General features: G+C 56.2%; 1 protein-coding gene across 3 annotated transcripts; it reads left to right on the top strand.

Annotated features, from left to right (window-relative positions):
* Positions 1-3,280: 3,280 nt before the first annotated feature.
* Positions 3,281-21,880, top strand: Lmtk3 (lemur tail kinase 3). 3 transcript variants are annotated; one of them, XM_087901342.1, is made up of 16 exons: positions 3,282-3,533; positions 5,150-5,262; positions 6,048-6,181; positions 6,407-6,557; positions 6,983-7,059; positions 7,494-7,612; positions 10,368-10,455; positions 10,759-10,907; positions 11,595-11,679; positions 11,761-11,882; positions 11,958-12,107; positions 12,421-14,858; positions 17,256-17,650; positions 18,699-18,834; positions 19,149-19,286; positions 21,720-21,880. In XM_087901342.1, the coding sequence occupies exons 1-16, from the start codon at positions 3,493-3,495 to the stop codon at positions 21,734-21,736; spliced, it is 4,353 nt and encodes a 1,450-aa protein (XP_087757468.1). In that variant the 5' UTR covers positions 3,282-3,492; the 3' UTR covers positions 21,737-21,880. The 3 variants fall into 3 exon arrangements, with proteins under 3 accessions (XP_087757470.1, XP_087757468.1, XP_087757469.1); XM_087901343.1 differs by lacking the exon at positions 3,282-3,533 and adding an exon at positions 4,928-5,029; XM_087901344.1 differs by lacking the exon at positions 19,149-19,286 and having other exon boundaries at positions 3,281-3,533.
* Positions 21,881-22,048: the final 168 nt, after the last annotated feature.

Genomic DNA, 22,048 nt, shown 5'->3' with positions numbered 1-22,048 from the left:
CAGCACAGGCTAGCCTTGAACTCCTGATTCTCCTAGGTCTACCTCCTGAGTGCTAGAATTCCAGGTGTGTGCTGCCATGACTCACAAGAATAAGTTTTTATGTCGACTGGCTGGACCACTAAACTACCCTGTGTTTAGTGTTTAGTCTCTGAGTAACCACCCTGCTGTTTCTTAAGGCAACTCCACATACCCCAGTATCAAAGGTGGGGGTGCAGCGCTATGCGGGGGTGGGGGGTGGGGTGGGGTGAGTGGAGGGACGGACACGGACACAGCGCTATGCCCCGGGGGGAGGGGGGGGGATGGACGGACACAGCGCTATGCCACAGGGGATGCAGCGCTATGCCACGGGGCGGGGAATGCAGTGCTATGCCACGGGGCGGGGGATACAGTGCTATGTCACGGGGGGGGGGGATGCAGTGTTATGCCACGGGGGGATGCAGTGCTGTGTCACTGGGGGGGAATGCAGCGCTATGCCATGGGGGGGGTGCGGCGCTATGCCAAGGGGCGGGGGACGTAACGCTATGCCGTAAGAGCAGTTGTCACCTCCTTCCCGCTCATCAGCTCTGGCAGCTAGTTGAGCCAATGTCTCCCTTCCCTGTGCTCCAGCTCTCTGCGGCCCTTTGGTACACCCTGGGCTGAGAGCGCGCCAGAGCCAGCTTCTGCCCCTCTACAGCTCAGCATTCAACAGCTGCCAGAACCTGAGAAGCAACCCGAAGAAATGAGTGCCCTGCGCCCACTGTGCCCTGTGACGTCACTCGCTTCTTACGCTCCTGCGGTTTGGAGGTGGCTGGCTACACAGCCTCTCCCTGACCACAGGATGCGCCATGTCTGCCCACAGGGCTGTGCCCTCTGACAACATACTGGCACCTTCCCAAAGACACTTGCCCCAGTTCCTTCCCAGACTACATCTGTCTTCCTTCTTCCCTCATTTGGCTTTGTTTGAGGTGAAAGCTGACCTGAGGATTACCACTCTGGGTCTGTGAAGGAGTGTGGATGTTGGTGGCTGGCCATTACTTTAGAACCTGGGGCTGCCACTGCACTCCTGGTACTTGGGAAACAGGCAAAAAATATTGTTGAGAGTGTGAGGTCAGCCTAAAAAGTGAAACCCCCACTTTTGTGGCTGGGGCTGAAGAGATTGCTCAGTGGTTAAGAGCACTTGTTCTTGCAGAGGACCCGAATTGCTGAGTGGGTTGATTCACGCCTTTAACCCAGCAATCAGGATGCAGAAGCACGTGGATCACTATGAGTTTGAGGCTGGCTGGTTTATATAGCAAGTTCTAGGGCTATATGGTGAGACCCTGTCTCAACCTCCCCTCAAAGAAAACAAAACAAAACAAAACCCAAACAATCAATCAAACACACAGGAGTAGGTATAGCTTATTTTGTTTTGTGGCTCTGGGGATAGAACCAAGATCCTTGTTCTTCCTGAGCACACACACCCGCTAAGCCACACCCTCCATGTGGCAGGCTCTCCATGTTTTCTAGTCTGGTCTTCGACCTGTGGTCCTTTTACCTCAGCCTCTGGGTAAACAAGGCAACAGGATAACAGGTCTGGCTCGGTCTGAGGTCTCACGTCAATAAAGTCGCAATTAAAAAAGAAAGAAAGAAAGAAAGAAAGAAAGAAAGAAAGAAAGAAAGAAAGAAAGGGGTGGAGAGATGGCTCAGAGGTTAAGAGCACTGGCTGCTCTTCCAGAGGTCCTGAGTTCAATTCCCAGCAACCACATGGTGGCTCACAACCATCTGTAATGAAGCCTGGTGCCCTCTTCTGGCCTACAGGAATATATGCAGAAAGGACAGGCTCCAAACTACAGAGAAACTCTGTCTTGGGGGGGGGGGAGAAAGAAAGAAATCTGAGAGACAGAGAGAGAGAGAGAGAGAGAGAGAGAGAGAGGAAGGAAGAGAGAAAGAAAGTTGGGGACCGGGGAGGTGGCTCAGTGAGCACAGCGCTGACTGTCCAATTGCTGGGACCCACACTCAGGTCTCAGCACCCACCGAAATGCTGGGCACTGAGTGCACACCGGTAACTCAACACAGAGGGCAGAGACTTGCTCATCAGCCCATCTGAAACAATGAATTCCAGGTTCGGTGATGGCCCCTGTCAGAGAAAATAAGGTGAGAATGATGGAGGAGAACCTGAGGTCAGGCTCTGGTCTCCATACTTGCCTGCACAGGTAAACACAGCTACGCAAATGTGCACACACCCTACAACACTGACCGCATCCTTCTAACAAAGTTTTATCATAAATTTGGGAACAAAATATGTCCTAAACACACAGATGAATGGCCCACAGGTGTGGCCTCAGCAATATCCAAACAGTCAGGGTATGGGATTAACAGTTCTGGTGCTCACGGCCTTAGGGTTTGGATACCAAACCTATCCTCAGGAAACCCTCTCGTGCCAGGCAGTGGTGGCGCACGCCTGTAATCCCAGCACTCAGGAGGCAGAGGCAGGTGGCTCTCTGTGAGTTTGAGGCCAGCCTGATCTACAAGAGCTAGTTCCAGGGCAGGCTTCAAAGCTACAGAGAAACCCTGTCTCGAAAATAATAATAATGGGGCTGGAGATGGCTCAGTGGTTAAGAGCACTGACTGCTCTTCCAAAGGACCCAGGTTCAAATCCCAGCACCCACATGGCAGCTCACAACTGTCTGTGACTCCAACATTTGACACCTTCACACAGATATACATGCAGGCAAAACACCAAGGCACACAAAATAAATAAATTTAAATAATAATAATAATAATAATAATAATAATGTTCTCTAAAGTTAGCAGATACTGCTGGCTCTACCTTACTCCTTTCCGTAATAATAAAAAACTGTTATGAATAACATTATTAATAACATTAAAGAATAATTTAAAAAACCGTTGCTCGAAGCCAGAGAATTGTAAATTCATGGCCATCCTGAGCTACAGAATGAGTTCTAGGAGAGCTTGGGTACACAGTGAGATTCTCTCAACAAAGCACATTCACACAAAATTTTGGTGGAGATTGAGGAACTGGGCGTCACAGCCGGCTCTCTCCAGCATCCCTAACTTCTGGCTCCTAGCTGAACTAATCGCATTGATAGTGCTGTAATAAACATTTGTTGAGTGAATTTAAGAACAAACAGCAAGCTTCACTGGTAGCAGATGCCAGACCGACACCCTCAAACTAATCCCCGCAGGTGGCGCAACCTGAGCCTCCCAGCTGGACCAAAAAGGACTGCATTTCCCAGAAGACTCTGCGCAGGCCTACAACTCCCCATAAGCCTCTCTTTCTTTAGGTTCTGGCTCTTCATCCAGGGAGGGGGTTTTGCGTGTTCACTCCCCGTTCACCCCAGTCCTGTTTCCTGTACCTTGCTGCTGTATCTCCATCCCACGATATTCCTGTCTCAGTTTCTCCAGTGAACCCCTGTGAGCACCCCCTCTTCCCAGTGCCCCCCGAGAGCAGTGCTGCGCGCGCAGCTCCCGTCCAGCCTCACAGAGGGGACGAGTCCCAAGTATTCCTGGACCATGGAGACATCCTCGCCGAGGGCGGCAGTCTGCGCTTCTGGGTGTGTCTGCAGCTCTGCGTACCGCCGGTTGGGGTGGGACCCCGGGACTACAGGCTGGCACGTGATGTGTGTGTGTATGTCTTGTCTGATGTGTCGGTGTCCCTGATGGCCAGTTTTCATACTTAGCTCTGTCAATTCCCTGTTGTGTACATGGGGCAAGTGACTGCCCCTCTCTGTGCCTCAGTTTCCTTACCTGTACATTACGCATGATAAAAGCACCTGTTTTTCTTGGAGGCTGTTGTGAGAGTCAAAGGTAATACTCTAAACCTCGGGAAACGTCTGGCACAGAGTAAATCCTGCTAAGAATAAATACATGAAATAAACTACGCTTCTGCGTCTTTTGTGCCCCTGTGTGTTGGTGTATGTGGCGTGAGGCTGCAGTGAGGTAGCAAGTCTCCGTAACCATGGCTAAAGAGTGTGTCCATCCGTGCTGTCTGTTTAGGTAGGTGGTGTGCCTTTGTGTGTATACTCGTGACTGTACTTTTGCACAGGGCATGTTTGTGTTCCTTGACCTGTGTTTATGCTTTTGCATAAGCTGTGTGACTTTGCATGTATGAACTACTGTGTGTTCCTGTGTGTGTATGTGTATGCGTTGTGTATTTGTCCCTGAGGGTGAGCAATGTGCATCCCCAGTGCCTGCATTCATGTATGTGTTGCTTCTGTATGTTCACATATGTGACTGACCAGTCTGTGTCTGTGTGCATGCAAGTGTTTTTGCGTGTATGAGCTAGTGATGTCTATGTGCTCTTTGTTGCTTATATGGAATATCAGTTTATGACAGTATGCCTCTTCATGTCCCAAAGGATCTGTGTGGATCTTTAGGATGCCTCCTTGTGTTTGGAGCTCTGTGGTGTGTGTGTGTATGTGTGTGTGTGTGATTGATGCTGGTACATTCCTATGTAACTGGGTGAATCTGTACCAAACAGAGGCTGGACTGCCTATGCATTCTCAATGTGGTCTGTCCCTGTGTCTTTGTGTGTGACGCGTCCACGTCTCCGTCTGCTGATGGCTGTCCACCTTTGTATGTGATGCGCTTGTGAAGATTCCTGTGACATGTGTCAGCTGTGTGTGGGCTGCGTGGGTTTGATATTTGCATCTTAGCATGTAGCACACGTGTGGGCACCAGTGGTATATCACAGTGGTGTCAGGGCCACGCACTGTGGACCCCGCCTCCAGCCCCCCCCCAAGGGTCTGTTGGCCTCTGTCCCTCCTCCCCCCCTTTCTATTCTCCCCTCCCGCCTGGCAGCCAATGCAACCGGGAACCAGTTGTCATGGCAACGCTCCCTCCTCCCTCCTCCCACCCTTCTTCTGACAGGCTCTCTGCTCCCCCAATCCCGGTTGTCCTCGGGGGCGGGGCCCTCGTTCTCTCCCCCCCCCATCTCTCCCTCCCCCCCCTACCCCAGCAACCCGGGCTCCCTAGCTCTTCTCCTCCGTCCGCCTCTCCATCCCTTCATCCGTCTGTCCTTTCGAGGAGGGGGAGGGGGGTACCTGAGCCAGTAAGCAGCCCCTCCCTCCTCCTGTTCTGCGTTTCCCGCCCCTCTCCTGGGCTGGGGGAGGCCAGGGTTGAGCGGGTCCCCATGGCTGGGGGCTGAGGGCCCGCCCCCCCTCCTCCCCAGCCGCCGATACCTCCACCTCCCTTCCATCCTGGACAAGATGCCTGCGCCCGGCGCCCTCATCCTCCTGGCGGCCGTCTCCGCCTCCGGCTGCCTGGCGTCCCCAGCGCACCCGGGTGAGTATGTCCAACGGTCCGCGGCCGGCGCCCCACCCCCACCGGGCCATCCTGGCACCTGTGCGCAGTCCCTGGGGACGAGCGGGTCTGCAGGGCCAGGGAGACCAGCCAAAGCGGGTGGGGAGTGGGTTGCGGGCCGAGTGCATGCATGTGAGCGTGCATGTGAGATCATGTGCACGCGAGTGCACGGGTGCGCGAGGAGATGGAAGGCCGCGGCCTTTCGGAAAGAGAGAGACCCTATTTCTAAGGGGGACACAGCTCTGGCTTTGCAGAGTCCCCTCCCTCAGGGTTAAGGCTGTGGTTAGAGAAAAAGCCTGTGTTCCCAGTGTCTTTAAAATAAACAGTTTTCAGTCACCTTTCAGGCATGGGATAAGCAGGGGGTTCATTCAGCTCCGGGCAAAAATCTTCGAGCAACCCGCAATTGGGAGGGGGTCATGAAGCTATCAGTGGTAGCATATTATAAATTCTCAGAGCTTCCTCCAGGCCTCACTTTTGCTCGTCACTGGAATGTATCTAAATACGGGTTAGGGGATGCGTTTGGGGAGAGAGGTGGGGGGGGGGTCCCAGCTTGGGAGGAAAAGCGGGACCCCACCCCCAATCACCTGGGAAGGCCTTAAACTACAACTCCCACAATACATTAGGCCACCCGGCCTCTCTTCCAAGGGTTTTTTGGGTGCTGAGCATCATGGGAATTGTAGTCCAAGACTGGCCCAGGATGGGAGGGGCATAGAGTCCGGTAGTCAGTGTCTTGAATCCCAGACCCCAACCCAGCCTTGTGCCCACAGATGGATTCGCTCTGAGCCGAGCCCCTTTGGCTCCGCCCTACGCTGTAGTTCTCATTTCCTGCTCCGGTCTGCTGGCCTTCATCTTCCTTCTTCTTACTTGTCTGTGTTGCAAACGGGGTGATGTTCGTTTCAAGGTGAGGTGTCCTGGGACTAACTTGGGGAGAAAGACCCCAGCCAGAGAAGGGGCTGGAAGTTCCAGAGCACTCCCAAACCTGGGGACTTGGGATCCTCACACCAACGGATATGGGGCTGGGATTTGAGGGACAAGTCTGTGAGCTGTGGGAAGGCAATTAGGGCAGGACATTGGCATCTCAGCACCCCGCTCCTGGTGCTCCCGTTCTTTGCCTCTCCACCACCAGGAGTTTGAGAATCCGGAAGGGGAGGACTGCTCTGGGGAGTACACACCCCCTGCGGAGGAGACCTCCTCCTCACAGTCGCTGCCTGATGTCTATATTCTGCCGCTGGCAGAGGTCTCACTACCAATGCCTGCCCCGCAACCTGCACACTCAGGTACTGCCCCTTCACCCCAAGATCCTGCAGTCCCAACACTGAAGGCTTCCTTTCGTGGCTCAGGGAGGGCAGAGGGCAGAGCCCTGGATTCACGGAGGGAGGCCACACGCACCATCTTGCAGAAAACCACAGATCTAGAGAATCCTGCAGGATGGCCCTGGTGCCATCAGCCTAAATCTCAACCTGGAAAACCAGCCTATGAGCTGACTATCGGGTCTTGGAGCTAGGGTTGCCAAAGGGAAGGGCTGATTGGACTCTGAATCTTATGGGCAACCAATGAGGAGGCTGGACCCTGCCATGGAATGTTGGGGACAGCCAATAAAAGGATACTGCTGTCTACTCCGCTCTCAGACCCCACCCACTGGTGGTGTGGGGTATCCTGGAAAGGAGGGGAGCTCAGGGAATCCCCTACCGTCCTTCCTCAGACATCAGCACTCCCCTGGGCCTGAGCCGCCAGCATCTCAGCTACCTGCAGGAGATTGGCAGCGGCTGGTTTGGGAAGGTGAGGGGCCTGGGTGGGAGGCAGAGGGTGGTGTCCATACATCTCTGGCCTGTGCTCCTGTTCTGTGTCTACCCCCATTTGTCATCTGCTCTTGGCCTCCCCAGCCCCTCAGCCTGGCCCTCTCCCTCTACCCCTCACCCTTTTCCACCCACCTACCCCCACATCTGTCGGTCAGCGCCTCCCTCCTCACTCCATTGACCACTCCGCCTCGCCACCCGGCTCTCCACGCGTCCGTCAGTCTGTCCATCCTTCCATCCGTCCCCGCGTGCATCGGACTCTGGGCCTGTGAGTCTCTCACTCCGTGTCTGGTGGGGGACCAGGGAGGTGGGACATTAAGGGAAGGCCTGGAAGGTGGTTGGGAGTGTGGGGTTTTGGAGCTAGCCTGGGGATGGGCTGGGCAGAGGTCAGCATTGATCGCAGCACTCCTTGACCAGGTGATCCTGGGGGAGGTTTTCTCAGACTACACGCCAGCTCAAGTGGTGGTGAAGGAGCTCCGGGCTAGCGCAGGGCCCTTGGAGCAGCGCAAGTTCATCTCAGAAGCTCAGCCCTATAGGTAAGTCCATGGACAGGGCTTCTAAAAACAAAATATCAGATAGAGGAAGTGATGTTTGGAAGTGGATGGAGCCCAGTTTGGTGCCAAACCCGGCTTCCGGTTTCAGATTTCTTCCTGACTATATCCCAGCCCTGGTGCTGGGATTTCCCTCCTGGGATCTTGGGTCTTTCCTAGAAAGACCTGGAGATAGCATGGGGAAGGGGCTTCCCAGGTTGGAGGGGAGCCTGACCACTCTGCCCCTCAGGGTCTTCATTCCAGTGGCAGGCCATACCCAAGCTATTACTGCAGAGTCGGCCCCGCCTCCTTTGCCCGCTGTGAAAATGCTATAAGCAACCTGCTTAGGCTCCTCCATTCTTAACACAGAATTGTGCTTAGAGGTAGGAAGCTGTGCGTGGGCTCATTAGACTCTGGCCCATCTTTGCTCCAAGACCTCCTATGGCTCCTTCCCAGTCCTCCCAGGACATGGCTAAGCTCCCTCTAGCCCACAGGCCCTGCATAGTCTGCTCCTATAATCTCGCCTCTGTCCTCCTCAGTTTCCTTTCCACCCCTACTCGACCACACACACACACACACACACACACACACGCATGCACGCACACACGCACGCACACATGTTGCAGCTGCTCTCCTGCCCCAAGGCCTTTGCATCTCACTCTCTGTAGAATTCCATTTCTTACCTGCCCATCTCTAATGCTGAACTGGGGATTCATGTTCTGAGGGTCTTGCACAGACTTGGTGAGCTTTACCTGCAAGTGTACTCAGAACGCTGGGGCAGCACGATTGTGAGCCTGAGGCCAGCTATGGAAGGAGACCCTGACTCAAAAAGTGTGTGTTGTTGGAGTTTTGCCTTGCTATTTGCATATTGTCTGTTTGTCTCTTTATAAACTGAGGCTCTTTAAGCTAAATAAAATGAAAGCAGTTCAAACCTCATTAAGCCAGATGGTGGTTCACCCCCTGCAATCAGAACACTTCAGAAGTTGAGGCAGGACGATCTCTAGGAATTTGAGTCCAGCCTAGGCTACTAAAAATGAATTTCAATAGTCATTTCCCGAGTGACACTTGGCACATTTCGGGTGCACCCCAGCTGACCTGTGCCCAGGCTGACTGGCTGCTCAGGTCCTCGCTGTCTGAGCACAGGTGTGGCTAGTTCTGTCAGCCCTCAGTTGATGTTGCTGATCCAGACATGGGCTTGAACGATATGACCACTTCCTCTGTGACCAAATCCAATCTGTGTGGCCCTACGCAAGTTGCTTCCCCACTTCGGACGTCTGTGCCATTGTGGGTCACCCTGGTCTTTATTCTGTCCCACAGAGTTGTGGCGAAGCTCAGGCTTTCCCTCTCCATCGTCCTTGGTCCTTACCTCCCGCTGTTTCTCAGGTTCTAGCACATGGCAGTCACTTTTCACACGCTTTTAACCAAGTGGGGGTTAGAGGTCTCCTCCTAGGAGGGGAGGGGCTGGGGAGCCAGCCAAGCTGTGGCTGTAACAGAGATACTAGCCTGGTCCGCAAGTAGCCCGTAAGAGAAAGAACTCATGTGAACTGGCCCCACTTGAGGTATCAGGATGAGGAGGGTTGTGGGGAAGGGAATGGTTTGTGACAATGACAGGGCTACTTTCAGAGACCGGAGAGGCCTAGTTCCGTAGGAGTCAGCAGTCTTTTGGAGCCCTGTGGGAAGCTAGTTACAGCGAGAGAGTGGAGCATGCTAGCATTGGGCAGCAGCCAGCAGTCCTACAGACACAGTTGGGATGGAGGGTGAAAATCAAGCCAAGCATATGTCTAAGAGTCAGAGTAAAAGTGACAATGATGGTAGGCTTGGTGGTGTACACCTACCTTGTATCCCAGCACCCTGAAGGCTGAGGCAGGAGGATTGTGCACTCCCGGGCAGCTTGAGCTGCAGAGTGAAACCTTACCTTAAATGTACAGAATAGCAGGACCCACCCTCGTCACGAACAGCTCCCTCACAGCACGCTTTCCGCATGGCTTCTGTGTGAGCTCCTGTCCCATCTATCACCGGAGGGAAGCAGAGGAGGCAGCGGGCCTCCCCGGGAGGCCTGAGAAGGATCCAGACCCAGGGCGAGGCTGAATGATGAGGCAGTGAAGGCACTTTGGGAGAGTGTCGATGCTGGGGCCTAGGCAGTGGCAGAGACAAGAATGGGCTGCAGAGACGGCTCAGCGGTTAAGAGTGTGTGCTGCTCTTTCAGAGGACCTGAGTTTAGTCCCCAGATCTGATGCCCTCTCCTGGCCCTCGTGGGCATCTGCATGCACATGCACACACCCATACATAAACACATATGTACACATGATTCTAAAAAAGCAAAAAATCAGGAGAAAGAGAAAAGAGTGAGGGTGAGGCATAATGGTGCACACCTTTAATCCTGGCACCTTGGAGGCAGAGGCAGGCGGATCTCCATACATTTGGAACCAGCCTGGTCTACATAGTACAGGACAGCTAGGACTATATAGGGAGACCCAGAGCAAAAAAGAAAAAAAAGATTTAAAAAAAATGAGAGAGTGTACCCTATTGAGGTGGGCTGTAAGAGCAAAGGCCCAGAGACCAGTGAGGAACAGGAACACCAGAGAGTGAGGGTCTCGTGGCACTGCTGGGACCATAGAGAGCTGTGCACATGTCAAGCAGATTAGGGGCAAGCAGAAGAGGGGGTAGTGCATCCAGGTCAGGTCTTGAGGCCTGATAAAGGGCTTGGTGAGGTGAGGCTCCATGGAATGGACACAGGCTGCTCTTCCTCTGCCCCCTAAAGGAGCCTGCAGCACCCCAATGTCCTCCAGTGTCTGGGCGTCTGTGTGGAGACCTTGCCTTTCCTGTTGATCATGGAGTTCTGCCAGCTGGTGAGGAGGCTGGGGAAGGGGAGGGCCTACTGGGAGCTGGAAGCTAGCTTTGGTCTCAGGACTTGGGGGGGGTCTTAGGTTTCTGTGGTCTCCTGTGTGGCTTCACTAACTTCCTTTTTCCTTTTTATATTTTTTGGGGCCAGGGATTGAATCCAGGGTATATCATACATGTGTGGCAAGCATCTGACCAACTAGGCTGAAGTAGCAGGGGAAACTGAGGCTTGGAGGGGCTGCCCAACATGGGCCAAAGGCTACTTTGTACTTGCTTCAAATTGTGTTGAACTGCCCTTGTTTCCCTCCCAGGGGGACCTGAAGCGATACCTCCGGGCCCAGCGGCCACCTGAGGGCGTGTCCCCTGAACTGCCCCCTCGTGACCTTCGGACACTGCAGAGGATGGGCCTAGAGATTGCCCGGGGTCTGGCTCACCTGCATTCCCACAACTACGTGCACAGGTGAGCTAGGAGGCCACACAGCAGGGGATGCAGGGAAAGATTGAGGAAGAGGACTCTAAAGTGCCAGGCACTCCGAGCTTCTGAAGGAGGCAGAGGAAGAAACCAGGAGGAGCCGCAAAGAAGAGGGAGATTAAGTGAGCAAACTGGATGTGTTGGCTCTGGCCTGTAATCCCAGAAGGCTGAGGCAGGAGGATCCCGGCAGGGCTGAGGCCAACCTTGTCTACATAGCAAGCTCCAGGATTTCCAAGGCTACACAGTGAGACCCTGTCTCAAAAAAAGGGGGGGGGTCAGGAAAGGAGGAGTGGAGGAGGAGAGAGGAAGAAAAGGAGCGTCTGGGAGGGAGGAGCCAGAGAAAGGGGAGCATTGCTAGTAGAGAAAGAGGGAAGAAAGACTGAGGTATCAATAAAGAAGGTGGGGAAGGAGGAGAGAGGAAAGCAGGGAATTCAGGGGAGGAGGAGCCAGAACAGGAGCAGGAGGAACAACCAGAGGAAGATGAGGTGTCAGGAGAGAGGAAGGACCCAGAGGAAGGGGAGCAGGGCGGGTGGTGTGGTGGCGGAGGAGGAGGGAGGAGTCAGGGATGGAGGGCCTGCACTAGAAGAGCAGGGTGAGCAGAGGGAAGGAGAGGCACTGCACTGGGGGCAGGGCTTTCCCCTCCCTCATTCTGCCTCCCCCACCCCTACTCCGCAGCGATCTGGCGCTGCGCAACTGTCTGCTAACTTCAGACCTCACTGTGCGCATTGGAGACTACGGGCTAGCGCATAGCAACTACAAGGTGGGCAGTGCGTGTGCGTGTGTCTGTGCGTGTGGACCAGTATGTGTCACCTGTTGACCTGCTGACCCCGCCCGCCCCCAGGAAGACTACTACTTGACACCCGAGCGCCTCTGGGTACCTCTGCGCTGGGCAGCACCGGAGCTGCTGGGGGAACTGCACGGCAGTTTCGTGCTGGTGGATCAGAGCCGTGAGAGCAACGTCTGGTGAGGCCACGGCTAGCGCCTGTGGGGATGGGACTCCACTGCTCTTTGACCTCTGACCTCCAACCTCCCACACAGGTCACTAGGGGTGACACTTTGGGAGCTATTTGAGTTCGGGGCGCAGCCCTACCGACACCTATCCGACGAGGAGGTCCTGGCCTTCGTTGTCCGCCAGCAGCACGTTAAGCTGGCCCGGCCCAGACTCAAACTGCCCTACGCTGACTATTGGTAAGGGACCTGACTCCGGTCAAGCCCAGGCCCAAACTTCCTATCCCAGCCTCTGAGCACCTTGTCACATCATCTCCCCCATCACCTGATGCCTGACGTGGGGAAACTGAAGCAGGGGACTGGCACATGGAACTCTGCCCTAACCACCAGTCCTCACCTGACTTTATTCACACCCCCCTCCCCCACTCCCGGGTCTCTGCCTCCCTCTGCCTCAGGGTCTCGGTCTTTGTCTATCTCTCTCTGTTGGTCTCTGTTCCTCTTCTACTCTTTCTGGAATTCTGGCCTCTCCATTGTCCCCTCCGTTGTCTCCCAGGTATGATATCCTGCAGTCTTGCTGGCGGCCGCCAGCCCAGCGCCCCTCAGCCTCTGATCTCCAGCTGCAGCTCACTTACCTGCTGTCTGAGCGGCCCCCCAGACCCCCTCCGCCGCCACCCCCTCCCCGAGATGGGCCCTTCCCCTGGCCCTGGCCCCCATCTCATAGTGCACCGCGCCCGGGGACCCTGTCTTCTCAGTTCCCACTTCTGGATGGCTTCCCTGGGGCTGATCCAGATGACGTACTCACGGTCACTGAGAGCAGCCGAGGCCTCAACCTTGAGTGCCTGTGGGAGAAGGCCCGGCGTGGGGCAGGCCGGGGTGGGGGTGCACCTCCCTGGCAGCCTGCCTCTGCTCCTCCTGCGCCCCACACCAACCCATCCAACCCCTTCTATGAGGCGCTGTCCACGCCAAGCGTGCTGCCGGTCATCAGCGCACGCAGCCCCTCAGTAAGCAGCGAGTACTACATCCGCCTGGAGGAGCATGGTTCTCCCCCAGAGCCCCTCTTCCCCAACGACTGGGACCCGCTGGACCCAGGCGTGCCCGGTCCCCAGGCCCCCCAGGCTCCCTCCGAGGTCCCCCAGCTGGTATCCGAGACCTGGGCTTCCCCCCTCTTCCCTGCGCCCCGACCCTTTCAGACCCAGTCCTCTGGATCAGGTGGCTTCCTACTGAGCGGCTGGGACCCCGAGGGCCGGGGCGCTGGAGAGACCTTGGCAGGAGATCCTGCCGAGGTGCTTGGGGAGCAGGGTACCGCACCCTGGGCCGAGGAAGAAGAAGAAGAGAGTTCCCCAGGCGAGGACAGCAGCAGTCTTGGTGGGGGACCCAGTCGCCGGGGACCCCTCCCTTGTCCCCTGTGCAGTCGCGAGGGTCCCTGCTCCTGCCTGCCATTGGAGAGGGGGGATGCCGTGGCTGGCTGGGGGGGGCACCCTGCCCTTGGTTGTCCCCACCCCCCAGAGGACGACTCTTCCCTGCGTGCAGAGCGGGGCTCTTTGGCCGACTTGCCTCTGGTCCCCCCTACCTCAGCCCCTCCCGAGTTTCTGGACCCCCTTATGGGGGCCGCAGCGCCCCAGTACCCCGGGCGGGGGCCGCCTCCCGCTCCCCCCCCTCCGCCGCCACCTCCCCGGGCCCCCGCGGAACCGGCCTCGTCCCCCGACCCCCCGTCGGCCCTGGCCAGTCCAGGCTCCGGCCTGTCGTCTCCGGGCCCCAAACCGGGGGACAGCGGCTACGAGACCGAGACCCCTTTTTCCCCCGAGGGAGCCTTCCCAGGTGGGGGGGCGGCGGAGGAGGAAGGGGTCCCTCGGCCGCGGGCTCCCCCCGAGCCACCCGACCCAGGAGCGCCCCGGCCACCCCCAGACCCGGGTCCCCTCCCACTCCCAGGGTCCCAGGAGAAACCAACCTTTGTAGTTCAAGTGAGCACCGAGCAACTGCTGATGTCCCTGCGGGAGGACGTGACAAAGAACCTCCTAGGGGACAAGGGGTCGACAGCCGGGGAACCAGGGCCCAGGAAGGCGGGGAGAAACCCCGCGAACAGAGAGAAGGACCCAGGCCCGAACAGGGAACTGACATCTCTGGGCAACAGGAAGAAAGTCCCCAGCTGGAACCTCCCGGTGCACGGGGTGACAGTGTTGGAGAACGGGAAGCCGGGAGCCCTGGACATGAAGGAGAAGGTGGTGGAGAATGGCCTGGAATCTCCCGAGAGAGGAGAGAGAGCCCTGGTGAATGGGGAGCCCATGCCCCCAGAGCCCGGCGAGAAGGTGCTGGCGAATGGGGTTCTGATGTCCCCAAAGAGCGAGGAGAAGGTGGCAGAGAATGGGGTCCTGAGGCTGCCCAGGAACATGGAGAGGCTACCAGAGACTGGACCTCGGAGAGCCCCAGGACCCTGGGAGAAGATGCCCGAGACTGGGGGTCTAGCTCCAGAGACCCTGCTGGATCAAGCCCCTGCGCCCTGCGAGGTAGCCTTGCCCCAGAACGGCTTGGAGACGGCCCCTGGCCAGCTTGGCCCAGCCCCCAAGAGCGAGAACCCGGAACCCGGGACCGAGTGGAGAGTCCACGAGACTGGGGGGGCACTGAGAGCCCCCGGGGCTGGGAAGCTGGACCTCGGGAGTGGGGGCCGAGCCCAGGGGGGCGCGGGGATGGCCCCCGCCGGCGGCCCCGCAAGCGGCGTGGACGCAAAGGTCGGATGGGTAGACAGCTCGAGACCACTGCCACCTCCGCCACAGCCACTGGGGGCCCAGCAGAGGAGGCCGGAGCCAGTGCCCCTGAAAGCCAGGCCGGAGGTGGCCCCAGAGGACGAGCCAGGGGTCCCAGACAGCAAGCTCGGAGAAGACACGGCCCCCAGCGTAGACGAGGACCCCCCCAAGCCGGAGAGGAAGGGCCCCGAGATGCCACGCTTGTTCTTGGACTTGGGACCCCCTCAGGGGAACAGCGAGCAGATCAAAGGTGAGGAGATGACCAGTTGCTGGAGCAGAGGAGGTCTTTAGGGAAAGCTGAATAGGCCCTGGCACTGTGAAAGCCTACGCAGGAGTCCTTGTACCTCGGGCCTAGCCTTGGCTGTGGCCCTGTCTGTATTCCTTTACTTATCTGGGTCTCAGTTCCTTCCACCTGCCAAGAATGGATGATAGGGAAGGTCCCTACCTGGCAAGGTGGCTGTGAGCGGCAGGCCTTAGCAAAGCCCTTGGCTATGGCCTAATTGTCACCATTGAACTCTACGATATAGTGAAGGCCTGTCTTTGTTATCTAAGCTTGTGTAGATGGGGTCTCCAAGTTTGGAACCAGAAGATACCCAGAAACAGGAGAGGGCTGGGGGAAAAGGTGGGGAAAGTCTGGTGTCTAGGAGTAGCCACTCCCACGAAGGCTATGGGAGTTGTGGAATTTGCTACTTTTTCTTGTTAGTTCAGTATTCTGGGTGTTTGAATGTTGTAGCCAGCTCCTAGGTCTGGCGCTGCCGGTCAGGGCCATGTGAGGGCTCCTCTAAGCTGAGAGTGACCAGAGTGGAACCACATGTCCATAGTACCAGCCCTTGGGAGAGGGAAGCAAAGATAGCTGTGAACTGGAGGCCAGCCTGGCCTGGGCTGCATAGTGAGGTCCTGCCTCAGACAAAACAGAAGGAGATAGCTCAGGTGGTAAAATATGTGAGGAACTGATCCCCCAAAGCCACACAAATTAGGTGTGCTGCTGTGCTTGTAATTATATCTAAAGAAAAAAAAATTCTGGGAAGTAGAAACAGGAGGATTGCCGGAGCTCACCACTCAGCCACTATGGCTCAATTGGTGAGCTAAGGCCAGTGAGTGATCCTTTCTCAAAGGACATGATGTACTGAGGACACCTGAGATTGTTCTCTGTCCACCCACATGCTCCCCATAAAAAAAAAAAAAAAAAGGCAGGCAACATGGCCCAGTAGATGAAGGCACTCGTCATCAACCCTGACGCCTGGAGTTTGATCCCCAGTAACATGGTTGAAGGAGAACTTCTTGTTCCCTAACTACCACACACACGCTGTTGTACATGTGTGCCTACACACATGCATAAATACACGCACAGAGACATACACAGAATTTAAGCATTTAAAGGCAGCAATAAACTGAGGGGTCTCTCTAATATGTCAGGCCATAGGTTGCCCATGGCTGGACCCCAGGGGGCCAGGACTCACTGAGAGGCTAGGAGCAGAACGGTGAGCCACACAACGACATCTCAAGAGAGATGGTGTCCACCCAAGCTCCTGAAACCCTACGTAGTATACTGCCCTATTCCTGCCTGCTCTGCGCTGGCACCCCACCCGAGTGTCTAGGGAGACACCAGGGTCACATGACACTATTGGGTGAACCAAAATGTCTCAGAGAGTCTGGGTAAAAAGAGACTAGGAATGGCTTACCATTTTTTCACCCAGGGAACTCCTATTCATCCTTTAACATCCCACATAAACTTCCCCTTCCCTGGGAAGCCTTTATGATTGCTGAGGGCTATCACTCCAGCCTTATTGTACACACCCACCACTTGGCACAGCACGGTGGCTGCAGCAATGCTTATCCCCCTACCCTGAGGGGCAGACACCTTCTGAGCCAGGGCGAAGGCAAGGAGGCAAGGAGCTGAGTGGATAGCAGGGGATGGGTGGAGTGGGCACCAGCTTGGCACATTTAGAGAGCAGCAGCAGGTCAGTGAGACCTGAATGTAGGAAGTGGCCTCACCTGTCCTCTCCTGTCACCCTCCATAGAACCTGCAGGTGGTTTAAATGTGCACTGAAGGAGGAAGGAGTGGCCCTTTTCTGTTGCCTGTGGCCCAGAGAGGTGGATGTGCTTGTGCAGGGGCACAGTGAAAGAATGGGATAGGACTGGGTGGAAAGTGGCCTTGGGGACCTTTGGGGCAGAGAAAGTGCTGGGAGGTGGCAACCGAGGGCCGGGCAGGGAAGAATTTCCCTTCTGCAAGGAACATTGACTTATTAACCCTAGGGATTGTGAGCACTTCACTGTGCACAGACCAAAGCTGAGCGAGCACTGTTCTCTTCCGAAGCCAGGTACACTAACTAGGGCCGGACAGCTGCGCTAGGAAGGGGGTGTGGCCAGAGCATGTGTGCCTGGCTCCTAAAGGTGGTTCAGGTATGGGGTCAGTGCTGGAGAACCGGCAGTGATAATGTCATACACAAATGTTGAGGGGGGCAAGAATAGGGAGTTCTGACTGAAATGGGGACAGATTGCGGAGAATAGCTAGGCCCAGGTGGGAGAAGCCCTGGATGCTGAGATTATGCATTGCAGTGGGGGGGTCTCTCTGCATACAGAGAATCCCCAGGAGTCCCTCAGCACGCAGCTGTGGGCAGAGCCTGACCTGTCTCTCCCCTTGCAGCCAAACTCTCCCGGCTCTCGCTGGCGCTCCCTCCGCTCACGCTCACGCCGTTCCCGGGCCCGGGCCCGCGGCGGCCACCTTGGGAGGGCGCGGACGCAGGGGCGGCTGGCGGGGAGGCCGGCGGGGCGGGGGCGCCGGGGCCAGCGGAGGAGGACGGGGAGGACGAGGACGAGGACGAGGAGGACGAGGAGGCAGCGGGCTCTCGGGGCCCCGGGAGGACGCGGGAAGCCCCAGTGCCCGTCGTGGTGAGCAGCGCCGACGCGGACACGGCCCGCCCGCTGCGGGGGCTGCTCAAGTCTCCACGCGCGGCCGACGAACCCGAGGACAGCGAACTGGAGAGGAAGCGCAAGATGGTCTCCTTCCACGGGGACGTGACCGTCTACCTCTTCGACCAGGTGAGCGGGGCCTCGGGGCAGACCGCAGCAGGACTGGAGGGAGGCGGACCCCCGGGTGTTCCTGGTGAAGCAGCGGGGCTAGAGGGAGACTCACCTTGCGGTGCCCTGGGAAGCCCAGTCGATGGGTGGATCCCGCAGGAAGCAAGTGGGCGAGCCTGGGGGACTGGGCCGGGGTGATTGGGCCGAGCCTAGCAGGAGTAGGACCAGGAATGGGCTAGGGACTTGTGATGCGAAGGGGTCTGGAGGTCTAGAAGACTGTCAGGCTGGGAGACAAAATAGAGATTAAATACTGAGCGAAAGGGGATGGGGCCCGGATCTCTGCGGGCGGAGCCTAGTGCTTTGGGGTCTGGTTTGTCGTTAACAACTTTAACGACTGTGGACTTGACTCTAATTTAATTTTTATTAGTGTTTGTCTGTGTATATTAGGGAGTGCGGGTGCCTCCAAAGACCATAAACTTCGAGTGCTCTGGGTGAGACAGGGTTTCTCTGTGTAGCCCTGGGTGTCCGGGAACTCACTCTGTAGACCAGGCTGGCCTAGACTCAGAGATCTACCTGCCTCTGCTTCCCGAGTGCTGGGATTAATTAAAGGCACACCACTTTGCTGGGTTCAAGTGGGACTTTGAGAGTTTGAATGGAGGCTGGGGTCATTGTCTTTTGGTGCTCAGCTGCGGTTAGGGGATTAGGGATCGGGAGGGCCTGAGACACAGGTTTAGATCTCTGCAGCCCAGATCTCTGAGGTGGTGGCATGGGCTTTAGAGAAGTGTCTTGGTTAAGGTCTCTGAGTTCAGGCTGAATTTAGGAAGCAGAAAGGAATTGTTGAGCTGGGTCGGGCTTCACAATCCGGTAAGAAACGAAGACCAGGGTGAGAGTAAGGCCGGTCGGAAGCTTCGAAGGCAGACGAGAGTTAAATCCACTTCGTCTAAGTCAGTGATTACAGGCTGGGGTGCCTAAAGCCCCAGAAATATCTTTGATTTTATTGTCCTTGGAGCGGTGGTTAGGATGTGACAGTTCATTCCCTGTCGTTTCCTACCCTTCCTTGCTTTCACAGGAGACTCCAACCAACGAGTTGAGCGTCCAGGGCACCCCCGAGGGGGACACGGATCCATCAACGCCCCCAGCGCCCCCGACGCCTCCCCACCCCGCCACCCCAGGAGATGGGTTTCCCAACAACGACAGCGGCTTTGGTGAGGGGCGGAGCCCACGGCTTAGGCAGCGGAAGGGCGGGGTTTGGGAAGGGAGGGACAGACCTTATTATGCAGTGGGCGTGTCCTGTAGGGAGCTCGGGGCTGGAAAGGGACCTGGAAGAGTTCCGGAGTCCATCCAGCCTTGAAGGCGGGAGCCGGCAGAGGGTCCTGGGAGGAGCTCAGAAGACAGGGCCACGTAGAGGCGGCCATGAGCCGGGAGGTAGCTGAAGTGGGAGGGGCGAGGCCTTGCTGGAGGGTGGGGCTAAAGTCTGCGAGACTGATGTGTCTCTAAGGTTGGTCCACTCTCTGCTTAGGCGGCAGTTTCGAGTGGGCGGAGGATTTCCCCCTCCTCCCCCCTCCCGGGCCCCCCCTGTGCTTCTCCCGCTTCTCCGTCTCACCTGCGCTGGAGACCCCGGGACCGCCCGCCCGGGCTCCAGACGCCCGGCCCGCAGGTACAGTGCTTCCAACTGGACCCTGGCCCACCCCTCCCCAACCTGCCCTCCCTTGCCTTTTGTCTAGCTCGTAATTTTCCTGCCTCTCTCTCTTCTATCCCCCCACCCAGTCACATTGACACCTCTAAGCTCAAACCAATTGGCTCCCATTCACAACCTTGGACAGTTACATCTCTTAACCTCGGTTTCTTCTTCAGTGATTCCCATATGCACACTCTCCTGCCCACCTTTTCCCTTTCTGGGCTCAGACACCTTGATGGATCTCCATCTCCTCTCTGAAAGCACTTAAAAAGCCGGCAGAGGATATGGCAGACCCCCAGAGACAGGAGTCATTATAGCAGCGGCGAGTTCACAGCGACCTGCCGCATTGTAAGCCACTCAGTCCTCAGTGCGATCCTTAGAGTTGATTCTAGTCCCCTCATTTTACGGAAAGGAGAACTGAGGCACCTAGAAAAGAGGCTTGGGCCGGAATTTCTCTCCTGGCTGCTGGCCCTGAGTGCTGCCCTCTCGTGTTTGGCATCTGCTCCATCCTCGCACTCTTGAAGCCAGCCACTCGGTTCTCCCCCTGCTGGCCACCATGTTGAACGCCCAGGATCGGCCCAGACTTTTTTCAGGGATGTAATGTGGGCCAGTCAGTGTCCCTCTCTGCCTTTGCATCCTTATCCATAGAATGAATTGGTATGATAGAGAATCATGCTCCTGAGTGTTCTGAGGGTTTAAGTGGTTTAATCCCCCTTATGGGCGTGGAGCCTGGAGCTTGTGTAATGCCGTCACTGACCCAGAACTGTGAACAACTTGCATGAAGGCTGGAGGCAGTAGAGCTGAGCTAGTTCAAGGAACAGAAGAATCTGCTCCTGAGGATGTAGAGTCAGAGTGAGGAGAGGGGATAGGACAGACTATTTTTTTAATTTTTATTTCATGTGCATTGGTATTTTGCTTACACGTATGTCTGTGTGATGGCATAGCATTTCCAGAACTGAAATAACAGCCAGTTGTGAGCTGCCATGTGGGTGCTGGGAATTGAACCCGGGTCCTCTGGGAGAGCAGCCAGTGCTCACAACCACTGAACAATCTCTCCAGCCCTGAGATGGGACGGATTATAAATGACTTGGGGAACTGGTGTGGTGCACGCCTTTAATCCCAGCATTTGGGAGGCAGAGGCAGGTGGTTCTGTGAGTTCAAGGCCAGCCTGGTCTACAGAGTGAGTTCTAGACAGTCAGGGCTACACTGCGAAACCCTGTCTCAAAAACCAAAACACATAAAATAATAATAATAATAATAATAATAATAATAATAATAAAATAAAGGTCTTGGGGAAATTTTGCCCAGAGGATGGTAGTGAATGCTGAAGGAGTGTAAGCAGGGGAGGGGCTGAGGCTGAGGGTGGCTAGGGTGTCTGGGGAGAGGCTGGCAAAGAGTCCAGGGAGGAGAGGCTAGTGAGCAAGCTAGGTACAGGGAGAGAGGAATGGGAAGGCAGAGTCAAGAGAAAGAAAGGATTGGGGCAGAATTCCCCCAAGTCACCCCCAAATATTGCTTCCTGACACCTCCATCTCAGGATCCCCAGGAACACAGGGCAAGGTAGGTCCAGGGTGTGGGGACACTAGTTAGACAGTGAGTCAGGGCCAAGGTTGGTAGAATGACCTCACTCTTAGTCACCAGGAATGGAGATGGAGGGCCCAGTGTTAGGAAGCCCCAAATCCTTACCTGCTATCACAGATACTCCCGCCAGGCATGGGCGGGGAAGTTGCTAAGCATGTCTGTCTCCCCAGACCACTGCAGGCACTCCTGTGGGCTCCACCTTTACACCAGCTCCTGAGTGAAGAACTCATCCCTTGTACTTTGAAAAGGAGGAAATAGGCTCTGGTGCCTCCCCTTGGCCAGGTCCCCAGCTGTCAGCACAAACTGTGAAGGAGGGCTGACCCCACTGGCCCTGGTGTTCTAGATCCAGAGAATGGGTCAGGCTGTCATGGTGTTTGGGGAGGCTGGAGGATTGTCCTGCGAAACCTTGTTGGTGAAGGTACTGTAGGTCCCATATGCTATGCAGTGGAAGTACAGGCAGACATGAGTTCTTCTGCAGTGACTGGAATGAGATCCATTAACACTCAGAGCCAGAGTGGATGCCTGAGGAAAGCTGAAGAAGCAGATGATGCCTGGGAGGTCCAAGGGTGCCGAGATGATTCACAGTGGTTGTGAAAGGCCTCTAAGAAAGGCCTGAATTACCTGGGGAGAACGTTACAGACCCTGGGGTAGAGTGGTATCTGAAACGTTTGAGGCCAGTGTGGCTGGAGCAGAAGGAAGGATGAGGGCAGAGGATGGGATAGACATGGTGCCACTACTGGGCCTTCAGCTTGACTGAGTTGGAAACCATGAGCCTGCCTTCGCCGATTCTGTCTCTTCTGATTCCCATCCTTTCTCTACTCTCTTTATCCTCAGGCCCTGTGGAGAACTGACTCCCCAAAGACCCAGCCCCTTTGTGCCCCAAGAAGAGGGTTTGCGAGCAGAATCTTGTGTGGACGATGCAGCCATTGCCCCTGACACTGACACAGCCTCTGGGGAGGCACCTGAGGCTGGGCCCTCCTCCTCCTCCTCCACCATGTGCCAAACAGGAGGCCCAGGCCCTCCACCCAGTCCCCCAGATGGGTCCCCTGATCCCCCCGATCCCCTTGGAGCCACATGAGGCAGGAAGCCCCATCGCTGGATAGCCACACTTCTTGGAACTGAACTGAACTCTTTTGGGCCTGGAGCCCCTGGCACAGCAGAGG

This window comes from Myodes glareolus, chromosome 24, assembly GCF_982192425.1.
Source record: "Myodes glareolus chromosome 24, mMyoGla1.1, whole genome shotgun sequence".
NCBI classification, from domain to species: domain Eukaryota; kingdom Metazoa; phylum Chordata; class Mammalia; order Rodentia; family Cricetidae; genus Myodes; species Myodes glareolus.
This window is presented reverse-complemented; position numbering and strand designations above follow the sequence as displayed.

What these genes read in the sequence shown, in the direction of transcription:
- Lmtk3 (XM_087901342.1), top strand. Translation starts at nt 3,493, where the DNA reads ATGGAGACATCCTCGCCGAGGGCGGCAGTCTGCGCTTCTGG. An exon ending in TCAGAAGCTCAGCCCTATAG is followed by an intron (nt 7,613 to 10,367) that starts GTAAGTCCATGG and finishes TGCCCCCTAAAG; the next exon opens with GAGCCTGCAGCACCCCAATG. An exon ending in TAGCGCATAGCAACTACAAG is followed by an intron (nt 11,680 to 11,760) that starts GTGGGCAGTGCG and finishes GCCCGCCCCCAG; the next exon opens with GAAGACTACTACTTGACACC.